Source organism: Terrapene carolina, unplaced genomic scaffold, assembly GCF_002925995.2.
Source record: "Terrapene carolina triunguis isolate 2854851 unplaced genomic scaffold, T_m_triunguis-2.0 Scaffold69, whole genome shotgun sequence".
In the NCBI taxonomy this organism is placed as follows: Eukaryota; Metazoa; Chordata; order Testudines; family Emydidae; genus Terrapene; species Terrapene triunguis.
This window is the reverse complement of record NW_020664420.1, coordinates 53,286,782-53,307,594: the sequence shown is the minus strand read 5'-3', so window position 1 is coordinate 53,307,594 and position 20,813 is coordinate 53,286,782. Positions and strand designations below refer to the sequence as shown.

The 20,813-nt window shown below is 41.6% G+C and overlaps 1 protein-coding gene across 1 annotated transcript in view; it reads right to left on the bottom strand.

Moving 5' to 3' along the window:
* CAST (calpastatin) overlaps positions 1 to 20,813 on the bottom strand; it is a 95,097-nt gene that overhangs the window by 30,427 nt on the left and 43,857 nt on the right. The window contains exons 5-21 of the mRNA XM_026649239.2: positions 20,636 to 20,701; positions 17,604 to 17,654; positions 16,225 to 16,281; positions 15,985 to 16,101; positions 12,542 to 12,655; positions 12,381 to 12,449; positions 10,884 to 10,982; positions 9,683 to 9,763; positions 9,536 to 9,589; positions 8,241 to 8,336; positions 8,045 to 8,140; positions 7,218 to 7,319; positions 5,190 to 5,273; positions 3,574 to 3,621; positions 2,182 to 2,286; positions 1,786 to 1,887; positions 211 to 312 (exon numbers count right to left, since the gene is read on the bottom strand). Of these exons, the coding sequence (XP_026505024.1) occupies positions 211 to 312; positions 1,786 to 1,887; positions 2,182 to 2,286; positions 3,574 to 3,621; positions 5,190 to 5,273; positions 7,218 to 7,319; positions 8,045 to 8,140; positions 8,241 to 8,336; positions 9,536 to 9,589; positions 9,683 to 9,763; positions 10,884 to 10,982; positions 12,381 to 12,449; positions 12,542 to 12,655; positions 15,985 to 16,101; positions 16,225 to 16,281; positions 17,604 to 17,654; positions 20,636 to 20,701 (1,443 nt within the window). The remainder of the gene's footprint in view (positions 1 to 210; positions 313 to 1,785; positions 1,888 to 2,181; positions 2,287 to 3,573; positions 3,622 to 5,189; positions 5,274 to 7,217; positions 7,320 to 8,044; positions 8,141 to 8,240; positions 8,337 to 9,535; positions 9,590 to 9,682; positions 9,764 to 10,883; positions 10,983 to 12,380; positions 12,450 to 12,541; positions 12,656 to 15,984; positions 16,102 to 16,224; positions 16,282 to 17,603; positions 17,655 to 20,635; positions 20,702 to 20,813) is intronic.

Below are 20,813 nucleotides of genomic sequence, written 5' to 3'. Positions count from 1 at the left end.
GCTTCCCGCCGCCCCCATTGGCCCGGGACAGCAAACCGCGGCCAGTGGGGGCCGCGATCGGCAGGTAAATAAACTGGCCCAGACCGCTAGGGTGCTTACCCCGGCGAGCTGCGTGCCGAACGTTCCCGACCCCTGGTCTAAGCTAATACAACATAACTCAGGATAACTACTTTTACAAAGTGTTTTTTGAAGGCCTGGCTATTTTAATACCTTCACTTTATCCACAGCAGATTTGTTTTCTTCTGGGTCAGGCTCTCTCTTTCCTAGACTACCACACAAGGCTTCCACTGCCTCATCTGACACATGTCCAGCCTACAAAAGCATTAGATGTTATTAGACACAACTGCAGTTTTATTGACATTAAGCTGTTTTTGAAGAAACATATTCAGAATTTCTAACCACAGATTATAAACACAATTTTACTTTGCAACCAACATATATGGAAAACTCGAGAAGATACAACTATCCATACTAATAAACTCAAAAATTATAAATAGGGCCCTACCAAATTCATGGCCATGAAAAATGCATCATGGACCGTGAAATCTGGCTATTATAGGAGGGTCACGGGATTGCCGCTCTTACTTCTGTGCTGCCTTCAGAGCTGGGCAGCCAGAGAGCAGCAGCTTCTGGCCAGGTGCCCAGCTCTGATGGCAGCACCACCACCAGCAGCAGCGCAAAAGCAAGGATGGCATAGTATGGGGGGAGGAGGTCACTTTTGGGGTGGCCTTACGGGTGGGTGACCGCCCAGGGCGCCATGGTTGGGGGGCACTGTGCTCACAAATCCCACCACACACAGACAGCCCAAGGCCCCTTTAGCCCCCAAGCGCTGGTTCCAGAGCTGGGGACGGGTTGAGGCACCCCAGCTGGGGACTGCTACCATATGCTGGGCTCTAGTTGCTAGTCCCAACCTAGCTGGAACATCCTCTTCCTCTGCATGGGCTGCTCCGAGGGCCAGGTCAGACCCACCTCTGGGAACCTCCCCCAATTGCAGGAACCTCCATGGCTGCTGGCTGGGAGCCCAGCTCTAAAGGCAGCACCGCTGAAGTAAGGAGGTCAATACTGCAACCCCCTACAGTAGTCTTGCGACCCCCATCCCCAATTTGGGTTGGGACCCCTACGGTTACAATACCGTGAAATTTCAAATTTAAATATCTGAAACCATGAAATTTAACATTTTAAAAATCCAATGAACATGAAATTTACCAAAATGGACTGTGAATTTGGTATGGCTCTAATTATAAATTGCCTTTCCCCCTAAAGTGTGTCACTGAAGCACAGATTGTCTCGGACTTTGGCAGAGTGTTCTCCAGGTAGACATGATTAACAACTAGATACTTCCACAAGTTTTGATTTATATACTCCATGACCACAGAGTAGGGAGGTCTGCCAGTAATATAGTCTTCCCAAATACATAGGAGTGCAGTTGTTTTTTTTTCATAAAATGTTTTATTACATTTATCTTTACTGGTAATAAAAAGTTCATAAACAGCATCATCTTAAAAAGAATTCAGGAAAGCATGTGAAGCACATACTCTCAAGCATGGCGAAACGATTGTCTGTTTCAAGAAAAAATGGCAGGGGTCATCACAAGAGTTCAAATCACAGGTGTCCCTTCGGAAGTTCAGTCTATATCATACAGATAAGCCATGAAGAGATTATTCTGAAGTGCTTGACTGGGAAGTCTGCAATAGTATCCCACAAAGCCATACTTCTCTAACTTTTCACAAAACAGCTTTGTGCTTTTACTTTAGCACCAATTTCGATTCTCTACAGGTTACTCACTGAAGTAGTAGTTGATGGAGCTGATGATTGCACAGTAGAAACTGCAGAAGAGGAGACAACTTCCTCTGCAGGAGCCTTTGCAGGTGCAGTAACTGCAGGTTTCTGAAAGAAACAAATGCAGTGAACTTTATTAATGCACTGAAGCACAAAGCGATGAAAACCAGAAAAAGAACATGGAGATATAAACCTTTCAACAGAATGCAGCAGAGAACAGCTCATGGAGAAAATAAAAATGAGGAGATATTTCTGGGAAGAGAATATTATGGGATACAGAAACCAGAGAACCATGTACTTTTTTAAAGTGTTCCTCTATCCTAAAATTGTCCAGTGACGGTGAAATTGAACACTGAATATTAAGAAGATTTTTTTACTTAAGATCAAAGAAGACTTACTTACTTTAGATGTGTCGGTGGGTTTAGATGGTTTAGATTGGGCTGCAGGTGGCACAGGACAGACAAAGTCTTTTGAAAATTCATCAATAAGATCAGATTCACTTACAGGCTGCAATACAAAATGGACACAAATGCGGTACAAAGTGACTGATACAATTGTTTTTATTTTACAAAAATTCTAGATTAACTTGCTTGGTCAGCACCTTTTAAATTTTAAAATATACTACGTATGCATAGTTAATGAATATTTCTTGAGAAAATCCTTTCCAGAATTTGTCCAGTTTTGTAATTAAAAATGATTTTTACTGGAATAACATTCCATTTTAAAAATAGTTTACAGTGTTACCGAAAAGCAAAGTATAACTTATTTCATGAGAGGATTCTAAGCTTTTAAAAGCAATAGCATAAATGACTTAGGCTATGTCTACTCTGTGCGGTCTACACTGACATAGCTACAGCAATGTAGCTATGCCAGCATAACCCCGTAGCATAAGTGCAGTTTATGGTGAGAGAAGGCATTTTTCCATTGCTGTGGAAACAGTAACTCCCTGAGGGATAGTAGCGGGGTCCACAGAATCATTCTTCCGTCACCCTTGCTGCATCTACACTGGGAGTTAGGTCAGCATAGCTATGGTGCTCAGGGGGGTGAATTTTTCACACACCTGATGCCGTACCTACATTGACTTAAGTTTTAAGTGTAGATTAGGCCTAACATTTAGTATGACAGTATACTATTACAACGTTTCAAGTACAGATCACGTATAGGTAATGGGAGGAATATGGTATCAGCATTTATTAGCATGCATGTAGGTTCTTTTATGTTTTATCTGCATTTCTTTTATCTTAAGAATAAATGTGCTTACTCAGAAAGAGCTGTGTGGTAACTTATACCTCCGGCTATTACATTGTGTATCATCTTTGAAGAGAAGGCAAAAGAAGCCTGCTTAAACTGGGGATATCACAGTATAGTCAGGGGACTCTGCAGCCTGGAAATACCCGAGCCTGGTCAGGAGGGAGAGAGACGTATGTCTCCACCCAAGAGAGACGTGACACCTGAGGCCCCTCTGTGGAGCCTAGAGTGGGTGCTGTTGGCGGACCACAGTAAAGGGGGAATACAGATGTAGTTGCCCAGAACTGCGAAGCATTTCAGTATTACTCAAGATCTACCTACAGAACAATAATATTCAACTTCAATATCAGAGACAGATGGCTAGAAAGTAAAAATCAGTTACACTTATACAGTGTGTAAACAAGTGCATCTATAAATAGGGACCAAGACTGTGTAGCTATACTAGGAACATAGGAGAATACAGGACAAAAAGGGAAAACAAAACCAACCAACAGGAAACCACCAGGATATCTAGTGACAATCCTATAATACTGTTACTTTTCTAACCTTAGGCTTTTCTTCAGGTTTTGGCAATAATGGTTTTCCATCTTTATCCTGCAGGGAAAAACATAAATATTGTTGTTAGTTTTTTTCTATTATTACAAAACATGGCTTCCATGCCAGCAAACAATTGCAAGTTTAAGTTATTTGCAATGGGAAAGATAGCTAAACACGTACACACCCAGGAATTAAAGAAAACAAATGAAAATACACATTCAGCAAAATCTGTGCCATATCACATTTGATGACATGCACTAACAATACAGAATTCCACGGACACAGCATTTTATCTTCATGGTACAGGGTAGGAGCAGCAGGTTTCCTCACCCCCTTCCATGGGGCCTGCCAACAGTGGAAGGCCCCAGAAACTGTGACTAGGCACAAAGTGAGCCAGAATATATTTCAATACTATTCTGGCAGGCCATTCCTACTACAGCATTTAAGCTTTCATTTACAGAAAACATTTAGTCCCAGATTCTCTGTTGCACCAACTTTTCACTCAGTGCAGCAGAGAGGAGAACATCTGGGAGCCTGTTATGGCTTCCTGAGTCTCAGGGCCCATATGTGCGGGCTACAGGACTACTGTAGGTTAGAGCAGACCTAACCAAACAACAGCTGGCAATGGTCTACAAGGAACTGTATGTCAAGTGGGGAAAGTAGGAACACATCTCATTTTGGCCACACCACTGACATATTACGCCCCATAAACACAGACACATAGGCCAGGGAAGGGATGACATAGGAACCCGGGTATACTGGCTCTGCATCATCTGAAAGAACCCCCATATCAGGGGAATTCTCATCTGGTCAGATACCTCTGCAATACCTGAGTGGCAAAAAGGAGTCAGAACACTGCTGAGAATCTAGCCCTGAGACCAGTCACCACTGCATTACTCCAGTTTTATGTTGGATTAACTCAATATCAATTTAAAACAGGAGATAACTCAATAGTAAGTTAGGTCCTAACTTTGTAGTCTTTATGGCTCTGAAGAAAATCGTCTGAATGTCAGTTTATTTAGGTTAGCTTCCCAGATCTGCAATTAGACACACTGAAAGTCTCTGAGAGGTAAAAACTGCTCCATTCAAAATGGAATGTGCTACTACTGAAACCTAATGATGACAGTTGAAATGTATACATTGTTAACTGCATCAATATTGATAATTTTGAACAAGTCTCCTTCTCTGTGTGCTCCCATTGGTAAAATGTGGATAATACTTCTCTATTGTGTTTGTCAGGACTTCATACTACATGAATGAGCCCCACAGACATATTTATTTATAGATATAAGTGACACATCCAGTTGTAAAATGGTGCTTCTGGCACTTTCCATGAGAAACTATTCCAAATAAATGCCAATATTGTTTGCAAGTCTACATGTTCCTTTCCTCAACATCCATCACATTACTCTGAGGGACAGCGGAGAGTTCTAAGTGAACCCTCAAGGAAGGGGAAAGGGTTGGGGGGATACAGGAGCCATCCAGGCAGGGTGCATTCAGAGTTAGTCATTAATAGAGTTCCACCACTTTTTACTTTCCCCAACTTCACTGCCTGCCTGTGACACAACCACAGAACTACTCAGACACCTATAATTTATATGAGGAAAGTAGAGATGTAAAATTACCATTGCTGGTTTCAATCTGTATTCTGGAGGGATTGTATCATCACGTTCACCAGCCTTGTTTATTTTTTTCTCTTTAGCTTTTGCCTGAAGAAAAGGATACAAATATAGATGAACAGAAATTCCAGGAAAAACCACCAACAGTCCCTCTTCAATAAAGAGGATCATTCCAATCTAAATTTTCTAAATGGCACTAAAGTCAGATTAAGCCATTCTATGCTTTGATGGCCTCTATGGTCTATTCATGCCAAATTTAGGTTAAAAAACCCCCATTGTTCTGAAATTAACACTAGTGTAGAACATGGCCATGATGTGTTACACTTCAAACACAACCCAAAGACACACAGCAGAGACATAAACGTCACTGGCCACTGCCTTGACAGGCCTTCAGGGGGCGCAGTACAAAGCTCCCAATTTTCCTGGCAGCCTCCACCACCCTGGCCACATCAGTAGCAGAAAGAGATAAAGGATGAGTAGGATTGTATCCCCTTCTCCACTGAGCAACCACCTGGGGACATGGAGTCCCAGCAGTGCACCCCTTAATGCCTCCAGAGTCCTTCCATGAGCTCCAAAGCACTCAGCTCTTCTAGAGGCCCTCCCACAATGACTCTAGACTCTCCTGACAGTCAGCTCTTCTGATGTCACATCATGCCTTCTATCAAGTTCAGAACTAGCACCAGCACTCCGGACACCTTCAACAGCAACTAATTTTCCATTGCCTTCCTGTCACTCCCCTGCTTTGTGCGATTACTGAATATGGAGAAGGGATAAAATAATGTAAAGCTAATAGGCAAGTGGTGTTAGATGTAAAGATAAAACTCAAAACATGCAAAGATTAAATACCAAATGAGCACTAAAGTTAAGAGACATTGAAGAGATTCAGGCTAAATACAAAAATAACAGGAAAAAAGTCAGACAGGAACTATTTACAAGAGAAAATGCTATTAATTGTAACTCCCCCCTCCGACCCCAAACCCAACAACTAGAGTTAAAAGGAAAAATAGTCAGAGAAAAGACAATGGTTAGAAATATATTTAAGTGTAACCGACAAGAAGCACACCAGTCATTACTCTGTCCCCTTCTCTGGTAGGTTGTATCCCATTTCTACTCTCTCTGTCTGTTTTTTGTCACTTAAGTAAGTTCTTATAGTGATCTATATCTTATAGTGATACAGTGCTGATCGCTGAAAATACAATCCAGCTTGAGAGAATGTTTAAAGAACTGAACGCGAAAAGTAGTCAAGTTGGATTAAAAATGAACCAGTCGAAAACGAAATATATGAGATCAGATGTTCTGCCAAGAACCCAAATAACTCTTGGAGGAGAGCAGATCCAAGAGGTCGACAAATACGTTTATTTGGGCCAGGAAGTCAACATGCACCATGATCAGAAAGGTGAACTGTCGCGCAGAAAAAAAGCTGGATGGTGCGCATTCAACGACATCAGGGACATCCTCCAAGGAAAGATCAGCAAAACAACTCGTGCGAATCTTTTTAACTCAACCGTGCTTCCGGAGATGCTATATGGCAGCAAAACATAGTTGCTGACGAATACTGAAGAACATCAACCGTCTGTCACACAGAGGGCAATGGAACGAACATTTTTGGGCATTTTGCTCCGCGATCACATCCCCAATGAAATAATTAGGCAGCAGTCTGGAATGCGAGGAGATGTTGTTGAAAGCAGGCTCAGCAAAATGCAGTGGGAGGGACATGTGGCCCGACTCAGTGACAACAGATGGACTGCAGCTATATCTGAGTGGTATCCGTGAGAACTGAAACGGCCATGCGGTCGGCCTCCAAAGAAGTGGGATGATTTCCTAACAAGGAGATATGGACAAGCATGGCGAAGGATGGCCAGAGCGAGAGAAGATTGGAAGACGTGTTGTGATTGGCTCAGTCTTAACTGATGAAGGACCGGCAGTCTACGTAAGTAAGTTCTTTGGGGTATGGATTGTTCTCCTCTTATGCATTTGTACAACACCTAGAAAAATGGAGTTTTGGGAGCTGATACAATATAAATTTAATTATACCTCTGAGACTTCTACAATGGAACGAAGGTCTTCTTTCGGTTCAGGTTCTGGTGCACCAAGAGTATCAGCAAGGGCATCTAGTGCATCATCACTTATTGCTGCCTGAATTTAAGAAAATGTGCAAATCATATTGTGATTATTCATAAAAAGGCACAGGGTTTACCTTACATGTGTCTTCCTCTACACTCTGCATGGAACTAAGCAGCATGCTAGTGTGTCTGCGCTCAAAAAGAGATAAAATGGCATTTTTAATTTCTGCTCTGCTTCACCACATTTCCTTAACATGAGAGGGTAGCAGATGGCAAACTCTGATCACACCAGCAGCTTTTAATCAAACTAAAAACTTCCTCAAAGAGAGGAAAGCAGAGACCCCAACACTACAGACAGTGACTACTTCACTGCATAGCCTTAGCTGAACTAGAAATTACATTATCTCTCCAGATATGGGAAGGAAAGGTCAGTTTTACGAATACAAGGAAATGAAATTATCCTGATATTAAAAGCATCCCACACAACTAAAAAAAGCAAGCTCATTTTTGTAACCAGCTCTTATACTATGTTTATTGGGCCTATGGGAGCCCTGCAGATGACTCCATAAGCAGAATTATTTGATCCACGCAGGCCCAATCCTGTAACATGCAGAGAACACCTCCTGAGAGGCTCTCAGCACCTGCAATTCCCATTGTACTTAATATGTTCAACAGAATTTCAACTGAAGCCGAGGATGTTCAACTTCTTGCAGGATCAGGCCCACATTTTGGCATGAAGTATGTTAAATACAGATACATCATAATAATTAAATTAGTCAAAAAAGGGAGTATCTATACCTCTTCCAGTTTTGGTTTCTTCTCCTTAGGAGGAGCTGAACTCCTGACTGAACTTGTTGACTGTGCTTGTACAATTTCTCCTTCTGCTGTTGGCTTCTGTTATGTAAGGAGAAAATGAAACATTTGGTTACTGGCAAAATTTGCAAAAAGTGTAAAAAGGTAAAGTTAAAAAATTCTCAGTTGGCAAAATCAATACCTCTTTAAGAGTTGTCTTCTCCTCTCCAGGAGTAGAAGTACTGCAGGTAAAATCAGATGACAAAGCATCTGCAATATCATCATCTGTCATTGGTTTCTAAACAGAAATTGCATAGTAGGTTATGGTTAACATTCAAAGGTCAATGGCTGTCAAAACCTAGTTTATAATTCATGTGCACTGTGTGCTTACTGAAGTAGCAATATGTATTTAAGGGGTCATTGTTATACTTTTGTCTCAGAAAGAAACACCCCTACACTTCCTCATACACTTCACATCAAAATGCAGCCTTTCATTTTCTTTTAGGTGTAAGCTTATAGTGAAATCAAACTCTATTCCAGGGATCAGCAACTTTTGGCACGCGGACCATCAGGGAAATCTGCTGGCAGGCCGGGACGGTTTGTTTACCTGCAGCATCCGCAGGTTCAGCCAATCGCAGCTCCTACGGTGGGCCAATGGGGGCTGTGGGAAGCGGCGGCCAGCACGTCCCTCGGACCACACCGCTTCCCGCAGCCTCCATTGGCCCGAAACGGCGAACCACGGCCAGTGGGAGCTGCGATCGGCTGAACCTGCGGACGCTGCAGGTAAACAAACCGTCCCGGCCCACCAGCAGATTTCCCTGACGGGCCACATGCCAAAGGTTGCCGATCCCTGCTCTTGTCTAAAGGAATGACAGTCAACCTGCCAGCAGATGTTGTGAAGGCCAAGACTATAACAGGGTTTAAAAAAAGAACTAGATAAATTCATGGAGGATTGGTCCATCAATAACTATTAGCTGGGATGGTATCCCTACCCTCTGTTTTCCAGAAGCTGGGAATGGGCAACAGGGGATGGATCACTTGATGATTACCTATTCTGTTCATTCCCTCTGGGGCACCTGGGGCATTGGCCACTGTTGAAAGAGAGGATACTGGGCTAGATGGTCTGACCCCGTATGGCTGTTCTTCTTATGACCTTGCTAAGCACACAGATTTAAGCATTCTTTGCCACACAAAGTACTCAAGGATTCCTGCATCCATAACTGTCAATAGCTAGTCTAAGATTATCAGGTTCAATTTCTCAGAAGTATTTGGTTTAGTTGTTTCAACTTCTTTCAGTTTTCCAAGACCAAGACCATGTATGTTAATTAAAAATTCGGTGCCAAAACTCCAGAAGCTTCCCATTGACTTCAACAGGAACTGCATGTGGTCAGCACCTCCTGGAATTTGGCATTTTCTCATGTCGGAAGAAGTTAATTAGAACTTTCCCAAGAACCAGATGACCTATTTTTACCTTTTGAGATGTAAATCTAACCTTACCTGAGGTGGTGGTTCTGTTTTTTCTGGGGGTACAGCTTGGTCATCTCCTTTACCCTGAAAGAAGAGTTATTTCTGTGGTGAATGGAAGATAATCCCACTATACAAGCAGAACTCTATTGCATGTCTTATTTTGCTCACTTTACTTACCTCCAATAATTTTCTGTACCCTGGAGGTATAGAACCCTCCCGTTTACCCAGTTCTTCGATATATGCAGAAGAACATGAATCCTGAAACAAAAACAAGTAGTTAATATTGTTGTATTAATGTTTGTTGAAACCAAATTTAAGTTACCAATTTACAAAGATAACTATATAAAATGGCATTCTACCCTGTAATAAACTGGCCTTCTCCCCAGCTCACAAAGAACCCACTGCCATACCCAGAGTCTCTTTCCAAGCAGTTTTATTCTTCCAACACAGGCAAAATTAACAAAACCAGTTCCTCAGCCCACCCCGGGCTACAGCTCCCAGAGCACTGTCCCCTTTGCCTCTTTGTCCTTCCTTCAGGAATCCTCCACGCTCTGGTTGCTGAGCCCCACATCACCCAGAGCTTTTTCCCCAGCAGGTTCCCACTTCCTCCTCTCCTTGCAGGACTGCCTGCTGCTCCTGCTTCTTGCAGCTTTCTGGCTCTGACTCATCAAGTGTCTCCCCCTTGTCCAGGTACCCTCTTTTAAATCTCATTGAGGTCAGCTGACCAGTCACAGGTGTACTGGCCCTGCTCCCTCTTCAAGGGGCCAGCCACCCGGTGATATACTCACTAATGATACTTCTGAGAAAAGAGAGAGAGTCAAGTACAATAAATGGTCAATCTCAATCTTTTAATGTAGATACAGATAAAATGTGAATTTTAGATATTTTTGGAAACACCTCTGTCTACTCCACTCTCTTACTTCTCCATTACCCTCCCCATCAACTGTGATTGCAACCTCTCTTCTCCCCACACATCCACATTTAGAAATGAACACCATTGTCTCAGATTCCTAATGCTCTACTATGTGACAAATAAAAAAGTAAGTAGAGAGAATTCCCTTCACCTATCCAAGCTTTTTTCTCTCCCCTTTCAGCAGCTTTGACAAAAACATGTTCTTTTGTAAATCTGTCAGACAAGCCCATATTTGGTGACCGATTCAAATAGCAACTTTTTTCCAGTTTGCTAACACTTCACCATTGTGTTCTACTGTAGATCTATAGTTGCAACATTTCTTAACAGCTAAAAACAACACTAGTATCGTGTGGGAGGCATTCCTTATGTTTTACAGAGAAATTGTGAATCTATTTCAAATGTTATGAGATCACAGGGATAATTACTCAGCCCGTATGATAACAAGTGACGTAAAAAATTCAATACCGTAATTTCTGGACCAGTGTAGACTGGACTGGGAGGGACATGTTCTTCAGGTCCTCCTAGTGTATCTATCAGGTCATCTAAGGCCTTATCTACATCAAACTGGAAAAATAAGCAGACAGTTATACAAGTTAAGGCACTGCACAGCATGTAAAGATGTATCACAATGTGTAGCATTAATGTAAGACTGCAAAGAAACAGAAAAAGACAAAAAAATAATCTCTCCTTAAACCTAACAAAAAAAAAAAAACATCTACATTTAGGTTATTATGCAAATACAGGAGAACACAAAACTTTACTGTTGTGCCTGTCGGCTTCACACATGCATACAAGGGAGTTCACTGAAATTTACAAGAATTTCTCCCGTCTTCAGTCAACTCTCAGCAAAGGGAAGTACTCACGTCACATGAGCCTGGGATCGTAGAAGAAAATCTGTCCATTACGTAGAGTCAAATCCAGTAGTCTATTGCTTGTTAATCAAATAAATCAGTGATCTAGCTCCTCTTTATTTAAATCAACTATTAAAAGTGACACCATCGTGATTAATGTAGCTTTTATAGAAGGTCTTTTTTGTGTTATTAACCATGATAGCGACCCATTAAGATTGGCCTACAGTGGGGCAGAGATGTGAAGCCTGGCCAACTTCCAAATTGCAGGGGAGCCAAGGTCAGGATTTGGCCCAATAGGAAAAGCTAACATGCAATAAAGAACTGTTCTAGCTCTAGACTTTTCAACTGCCCCCTCTCCAATAGATGCAGTATCAGTTTTGTTTCTAGTTCTACTGGTTTAAAAGTGTGGGAGTGTGAAATTCTACTGATTTTCCCTTAAACTTATAAAATAAATAAAGATCAGATAAGACATTGATATGGTGCAACAGAGTGTCAAAAAGCCACAATCATAAAGAGACTGATTATTTCTGCTAAAAAGGAAAGTAAGAAAATCTATGGTGGACACCCAAAATTTAGCAGAGATGCAGCAAACATGATCTTAAAGGCTCACCTTGCACTACTGGCACAAGGAAACAAAACAATACTGAGGGCAGTTACCACAGATGGAATGAACTTCAGTGGTGTGGGTTTGCTTTTCCCCCAGAAGGAGGCATCTAGCCTCTCTGGTTCAATGCAGATCATTGCAATTTAGGACCTTGATGGAAGAGTGTATAAATGAGACTTTTTAGGGGGGGGGGAGCAGGGGGAAGGAAACAGGATCCTTTGCAGAGAACTCCTGGAAACCAAAACTAGAAACCTGCTCTGAATCAGTACAAGTTCAACAGATATTAAACATTTTCAAAGATAATTGTTTACCAGTTACCTCTCAATTTCAATAACAAGATTATTTGTAGTCAGCTGATTAATTAGTTAATATTTTGTAAAGATTTATTTTTAAAGATGAAACATACTGAAGTATTATTGATAATGTTAGATTTGGGAAAGGCTATTAAAAATTGGGAAAGTTGTGTTTTATACAAGAGAGCTTATATGTCAGTATATTGTTACCTACTTTTTCAGGTGGCTTAGTAGGTGCAGCTTCGACAGCAGAAGATGGAGCCGCTGATTTATTTTCTTTAGTCTGAAAAAAAGGTGAAAATAGTGCTGAAAGCCAGTGTAAAGGAGTTAGGTTAATACAAAGCAGTTGATTTGTGTTAGACTATAGCTACCTACCTCAGCACTTGGCTTATCAGCTGTCGCAACCAAACCAGCAGCAGTCACTGCACCAACTGTAGCTGCAGCTGCACCAGCTGCACCACTAGCTAGTGATTTATTTTCAGTTTTAGGCTAGGGGGAAAAAGTAGAAGAGTGTATATGACTTTGTGCTAACAATTTTAAAAAGAGAACTATAATGGAAATGTTCTATCCTAGTATATATCCTACATTACTCCAATTGTCAATACAACTTTTGGGCAAATTTCAAGGACAGAACAGGAAAAAGATTATTAATGCTGCTAAGCAACATTCTGTGCTGAAGGAAAGGTGCAGTTTTAGTGGGATTCTCTCTTTCGTTCCTCTGACAACATTGAGATAGTATAGCTTACGACAAACGACACACTGATTTCTGGTGCAGAAGGAGAAAGTTCATTAAAAGCAAATGGTACTGAAGTTTAGTAAGTATTGTATAAAAATATTATAAAATTCTACCCAAAATGCACTAAAATAGGTAATTTTACTCTGCTAGTTTATATTTCTTCATATGCGGGGTTCACTACAAGTATAAAACATCAAGATGGGAAGCTGAGTTCTGAGTCTCTGAAATTCTCATTTACTGCAGCTTCCTCTGAAAAAACGCTAATTCACTGAACTAACTTGAGACTCAGTAGATGACTGAAGTCCAATAATAGCAGCTGGTGATGGCGAAAAAAAGATTGTATTTTACATTATGCAGTCTCAAGTCTATAACATACACTAAAACAGTTTGTATGCAGTGTTGTTTTAAACGTATTGGTCCCAGGATACTACAGAGAGAAGGTATTTGAGGTAATATCTTCCATTGGACCAACTTCTGTTGGTCAGAGAGACAAACTTTCGAGTTTACACAGAGCCTGAAGAAGAGCTCTGGGTAAGCTTGAAAGCTTGTCTCTCTCACCAATAGATGTTGGTCCAATAAAAGATATTATACCAAACATCTTCTCTCTCTCTAATCAAACAGTTTATTATCTACTAAAATATTTGGCACTCATATGAAATTGAATAAACCAAAATTGGTCATGCTATTTTTTAATAAGCAGTAAGTCTGGCAGCTGCTAGGTTGTACAGATTCCATGACTCTCCACAAACACTGCCTACCCCCCCCCCACCCAGATACACTTTAAAGTTGAAGACACCCTGGGTGTAAAGAAGCTCCTAGTAACGGAGACAAACATGGTATATTCCCCAGCCTTGATTTTTTATTCTTTGGAGGTGGCGAGAGGGAGGAGTTTAGGGAATCTTCCCCCAAAACCTTCCACTGCCTGGGAGCTACAAGGAGCAGCACAATCTGGCACAGCCCACTCCAGATGCAGATCCATCTCCCTAAAGTAAGATCTGTCGAGAAAGGGAAGCCATGAAGGCAGCATGAGAGGCTAGGAAATTAAGGAAGTAAAACAAAAATACAGGAGGTAAAATAAATTTGTAAAATCTCAGATCTCAAAATCTGCCACAAATCACGAGAGATTTTTACCCACAATTTTCTAACTCATTCCCCTATAAGTAAAACATGAAAGATGTGGGGCTTTACAGTCCAGGAAGTCTTCATGCTTCAGGTGTACAGGGAATGATTTTGACCTCACACTCCATGTTATCTAGTCTGAGTCACCAAGTCCCAGGATACCTCTATACTGCAATCAAAGGTGTGACTGCAGCTCAGGTAGGAATGCCAACACTAGCTTTAATCTAGCTAGCATGACTCCATATAGCAGTGTAGATGAGCAGCACAGACTAGCAACGCAAGTATGTACCTCAAGTTCCAGACGTGCTTGTACAGCCCAGGTTGGGGTCCATGCCACTGCCTCTACCCTTATTTTTAGCCATGGGAGCTACATTAAAGCTAGGGGGGTATGCCAGCTGGTGCTACAATTACACCTCCCACTGCAGTGTAGACATACCCTAAATCCTAGGCAGACATCAGAGAGATTTACCCAATGAGAGAGTAATCTGAATGTTTATTCTCCCACTTTGCTTTCTGCCCTCTTTTTTCCCTTGACCCCTCTGAATTTACCCTTTCTGTTCTTCTTTTCCCTCTCCTTAAGCTCCCATCAGTCCTGCAGACTGTGGGGAGTGCTGCACATCTGCATCCTGCCAGCTTCCACATTTGGGCCAGTCGTTGGCACTCAAAAATCTGCCTGAAACACTCAACAGAAAAGGGAGCCAAACATCAAGTAGGGCAGCGCTCATGTATTAAACAGAGCAAGGCACACACCCTTGATTGACCCTAGGGTCCCCAATCTGCTCACGTGTTTTATTAAGGATGGAAAGAGAGGAACAAATTGACAAAGGGTATGTTTACACTGCAATGTAAGCCAAGGGTTCAGACTCAGGCTCAAGCCTAACCCCTCTTCTGTCTACACACAAATCATGCTAACGCAGGGCTCAGACCCAGGGTCCCAATACCCCATGGAGGTAGAAGGTCAGAGCCTGAGTCAAGCCGGGACCCAGGGTTCAAGCCCTATTGCTTTACAGTGTAAATGCAGCCTTACTGGACTTGTGCTCAGAGTCTCCCAAAAGTATTCCACAATCAGACAGGAACTTGCTTTGTCCTCTGAACAGTCAAGTTTGGTGATAGGTCAAGTTTTCCCACACAGCATCATGAAGAAAGGGCTAGAGCAACCACATTTTGGGAGGATGCTAGGAAGTCTGGGATAAGGGTTATTGGACTTGGGCCCACATAATGCACTGGAGACACTGGGTTTGTGACCCAGGGTTCAACAGTTCCTAACTTGGGTTATAACTGAGTGTACATGCTCAAGCCCTAGGTTAACAAATCCAGGGTCTTCTAACTTGAGTTCTACTAACCCTGAGCTTACATTGCAGTGCAGACATACCCAAAGAATGGCCTGAGCCTGAGCAGTGCGGAGTTTGCAGGGGAACGTGACAAGAGTCTCAAATGTGCAGTACTTCTGGCTTAGGCAGGCCTGCAACTGCCAGTAATTTTATATGGTTCACCTTCAAAAACATCCACGACACCTTACAAAGCGAAGAATAGCTTAAGAGAGGATATGAAACTTGACAGAACACCCTTATTACAGAATACCTATTAAAAGAGGCTGTTTCCAATGAGATGTTCAGTCATGTATATTCTGTAGACAATGCTTGCAACACTATTCTCATCAGTGCTTTTGAATCAGAACATTCAAGGTATTATTAAAGTTAAATAAGAAAAATGCAAAGGACCCATTAACTCCCAAACAGTAAAGTTTTATACGTGCTTAATGTAGCTTAGACTGTAGTTTAATGCAGCACAAAAAGCTTTGTCACACATACCTTCAAAAAGGCAGTCTGTCTTTCGGACCAGAACTGTCTTTTTGTTCAGTGTTTGCAGATGCCTAGCACAATGGGGTCCGTGACTAGGGCTAGTAGGTACTCCCCCAATACAAACAAACAACGTAATAAAGGGCTCGCCACTTCTGCTTTACCTTTGGTTCTTCTATTGAAGATACTTGCGTTGACTTTTCAGTCTGACCGGTGGCCGCTTTTCCTGGACTAGTTTTTTTAGAACTTTTCGCTACAGAAGGTTTGGATGGGCTTTTTGCCTGTACAACCATAAATATGCTATTAATATATAGGACAGATTTTAGTATTCTTGTGTTTTTGTTTTGAGAAAACTAACAAACCAACGAAACAAACAAAAGCAGAAGAACATGTAAATAACTCACCCCACCAGGTTCCTTTTGCTTCTCTTCAGACTGATGTTTAGTTTGAGAATCAGCTGGCTGTCAATAATAATACAGATATATTAGAATATATTTAACTGTGAAGAGGTATTCAACTCAATGGATTTTTAGTCTAGTTTACTTAACATACATGTAACTTTCATCTGTTCTGATAGACAATTTAGAGACACAGGAAATAATTATTTTCTGAGTATCAGGGCTGCACAAACAAAGGAAGATACAATTCCTGCTCCAACCAGATTATACACATCCTACAGGCTGTATAGGATTTAATATACTAGAAAGGGGAAAGCCACGTCTGGGAGTAGTTGTAGCCAAGCTTTAAACACAAAGAGGTCTTTCAAAGGGTTGTAAACATATTTCTCTCAAGTTATTTATATCCTTTTTGTTAGCTATACATTCCCATTTGTTTACTTCATAGTGACAGTTTTTCCTGTAGCCTCTTAAGTAATCTCAAGGAAAGGCACAGTTCATATTCAGCTAGCTCAGCTGGCAAGTTCACACCCAGGTGCCATATGAGAAAAAGCATAGTCTAGGTTTGTGGAAATGAATTTTTCTTCATTCGTTCACTGTTTAAAGTTTGAGAGAAAAGATCTACAAGTATGGGTTATCTTTCTTTGTAAATGTGTATTTTCATCTTGGGCAAAAATAGTAATGGGCTGAAACTTTGCATATGTCCTTGCAGGGGGGAAAAAAAAAAAAAAAAAAAAAAAAAATCAATGTACTGGAATCATTCTGCCTTGTTTTTACTTTAGGGTTGTTGTTTAAAAAAAACAAACAAACAAACAAACAAACAAACAAAAAAAAACTAGTTTTCAGGTTCCTTCCCCTGCCTACTGAAGGAGAAAGAAAAAAAAAAGAAATAACTTTAAAAAACCTGTTATTTACTAGGCAGATAGGGCTACCTATTCGTCTCCCTAGGAAAACTCTGCAGGAGAGAAAGCAGTACGCAGGAGACTATATCCTTGTGAATTCTGAGGCATCCATGCAGCAACGCAGACTCTGCATCAAGTTCTATGAGCACCTCCCCCCTTCCCTGAGAATCAGTGAGGTCAGCTTTCTCTGTTCTTTCCCACCCACACATGCCCTAAAAGGTGCAGGGTGGATTTAATGCTGGTTTCTGCTTAGAAATCTGCTGGTAGAGGGGAAGCCCAACAGAGTGTCTGCTCCCCAGAAATGTGCTATGTCAACTCCTAACAGCGGAGCTCCTGTTCCTACCTCATCTGCAGGCAGGTTTGTTTCCTTTCACCCATATGAGAAGATGGGAGCATCTGGTCCAGTAGTGGCAGAATTTAGCTTATCATTACAAACTTCTCTGAAGAAGAACAACGCACAATGATTAAATAAAAGTAGTAGCTTACCTTTAGTGACTGTGCTACTTTTCCAGGTTCTGTTTTTGCAGTTTGTGTGCTCTAAAATATATAAAAAATTATATTCAGAACAAAAGATCAAAAAAGCAGCTTAGTTCTTTTTATGTTTTAAAACATTTAAGCTTAGTTCTTCTTATGTTTTAAAACATATTGCATATTTTATACATACACAATCACTCAAATATATCTGCATTATAAATAAATAATGCCCTCATCCTCCAATTTACAACACATGGGCACAGAACCCTGTTCATGCATTATAAGTTACTGGAGCAGGGTCAAAACACAGCAGATAAACACACACACACACACACACACACACACGGCCAATGGGAGCTTCAGGGGAGGCGACTGTGGACCGGGAAGCGCACAGAGACACCTGACCGCGCCTCTGCGTAGGAGCCAGAGAGGAGGACATGCAACTGTTTCCAGGAGGTGCTTGAGATAAGCGCCGCCCAGAGCCTGCACCCCTGACCTCCTCCTGTGCCCTATCCCCCTGCTCCAGCCCTGATCCCCCTTCTGCCCTCCAAACCCCTTGGTCCCAGCCTGAAGCACCCTCCTGCACCCCAAACCCCTCATCCACACCCCAGAGCCCTCCCCCCGCATTCCAACTCCCTGCCCCAGCCCAGAGCCCCCTCCTGCACCCTGAACTCCTCATTTCTGGCCCCGCCCAGAGCCTCACCCCCTCCCGCACCCCAACCCACTATTTTGTGAGCATTCATGGCTCGCCCATACAATTTCCATATGCAGATGCCCTCAGGCCAAAAAGTTTGCCCACCCCTGTTCTAAGTCATATCTGCTTATTTTATTGAGACCATGTCAGTATAGTTATACTGGATACTATCCTGGCAAAGCACTCCCAGTGCAGACACAGCTATACTAGCATAGCTGTGCTTTTGCTGGCATAGCTTATTCTTCTCCCCAAGTAAAATAAGGCTATGTCTACACTTAAACCACTAAAACGTAGAAACTTACTACAGTGATGGGAGAGGCTCTCCCATCGCTATAGTAAATCCAGCTCCCCAGAGGCAGTAGCTAGGTCAACGGATAAATTCTTCCATCAATCTACTATCATCTCCACAGGGACTTAGGTCATCATACTACCGTAGACCAGCCTGAGCTATATCAGTAAAAGTGCAGTTTTGCCAGTATAAAAGCATTTACCCTTGGGGCTTCTGCCAGCACAACTATGTCTGTCACATATCGCGCCCCTGAGCAATACAGCTATGTGGCAAATCACTGCAGTGTACACATGGCCTGACTTTTATTATTATTAATTTTAGGTTTTTTACTGTACTCCTTCAAAGTTAACATAGCTATTGGAGAGTTAGCTGGAGTTTTCAGTGGATCATGTATCATCAACAGTATTTTTTCTAAGTTTTAGCTGCATAATTATTGAGTGAAAGCCTGGCTCCAGTAACCATACGGCAAGTTGAACTTCAGGCCATCAGTTAGAAAACACATTTTTACTTGGAAGGTAGGCACATTTAGAGACAGAGAAACTAATAAGGACCCACATTTTTATAGTCACCTACAATAGAATCACCTTTAAAATAAAACAATTGATATAACCGCTTGACTATTATTTAAGCATGCAATTTGTCTACTGTAATTTTGCAAGCTTTTTTCTTTCACTTGAGAGGCATTATAAACTACTATTTAGGTGGATTTGGCTTTTACATGGATTAGTTGACCCCACCGTGTAGTTTACTGAACAGTTCATTACTCAATATGCAACAATTAAGAAAAAAAAGATCTATATTAAACCCATGCACAAATCCACAATAAATTTACATGTGAAATTCTGAGGCTGTGCGTGCATGTGCACATGCATGCATGGGTGCAAGCAACACAAAGATTTTGAAGCCGCAGATTAAGGTATATAGCACCACATCATAATGTATGCAGTAAATAATCATACAAACCACAGAAAAAGGGAATGCTTTGGAGGTAGGAGTGAAATTTCCTGTACTCCACACTGAAAATAAATCACTTCACCTCATAGACCATATATTTTAAACATATTGATACTTTCTGGACTTTCCATGTACTTTAAAACTGATCAAGAAGTTTTGTTTCTCAGATACATTTACAGTCTGCATGCATTTACACACTACAGTATAGCCTCGCTATAACGAACCCCCTGGGGATCCAAGCCATTTGCTTGTTATAGGCCGAGGTTCAAGAGCCCTGCCGCTGGGGCGGGGCTGACACCTTGAACCCTGCGGCTGCTGTGGCTGGAGCAGCTATCAGCCTCCGTCATGGCCCTGGGGCCAGAGGTGGGATCCAGGGACCAGGTTCATTATAGTCAAAGGTTCACTATTATGAAGGGCATTATAGAGAGGGTACACTTGTATACCTACCATATGTATGTATACATGCATACAAATACATGTACATATTCTGATACACACACTTAACACCATCAATCAAGTAAATCAGTTATCGAAGCAAGTATCCTAATCTTCCAGGACTTCTGGTCCAAGAAGATTGTGTGTGTTTGTGCAGAGATGAAGCTAGAAATTTTGTTCTAACATTATTACATTATCAATCAAACAAATTTTTGCCATGAGCTGCCTTTAATTGATGGTTGGAGCAATAAGGAAATACAGGTCTGTCGCATCTTACGTGCATTTAACATGCGCGATTTCAGCTTTACGCGGTCGGCAAAAACAAAAACAAAAAAAGAGAAAAACAACAATTTTAATACTGTACCTGTAGTGCGGGCGATTCTGCCCGCCATTCAACAAAATGTAATTTTGACTATACGCGGTTTTCGCTTTACGCGCTAACCGCGGAACGGAACCTCCGCGTAAGATGAGACTCGCCTGTACAACCGACGTGAAGGTGTGAGGAACTAGAATTTGTTTTTGATGATTGATCTCCAAGGTGTGTTGGGCCCATAAGGAAGATTGCAATGTGAATAAGCATGATAAATGAAAGACTCATGGTGGAAGTAATTAAGTGGTGAAAACATGCTGCTGCTGTGACTGCAGACAGAGACATAGTCTTTTGTGCATCACCTGAACTTTGTGTCTCTTCCTGCTGTGAGACTGCTGTCCACTGGTCTGGCTATGGCTTGAAGTAGCCTGGTATTAAAGTACAAATTCAGGTTTTTTAAAAATGCATTTCCCAAGAAACGTAGAGAGACTTACAGGAAAAATGAGATAAAATATTTTACTACCATTTATGTTTGTACAT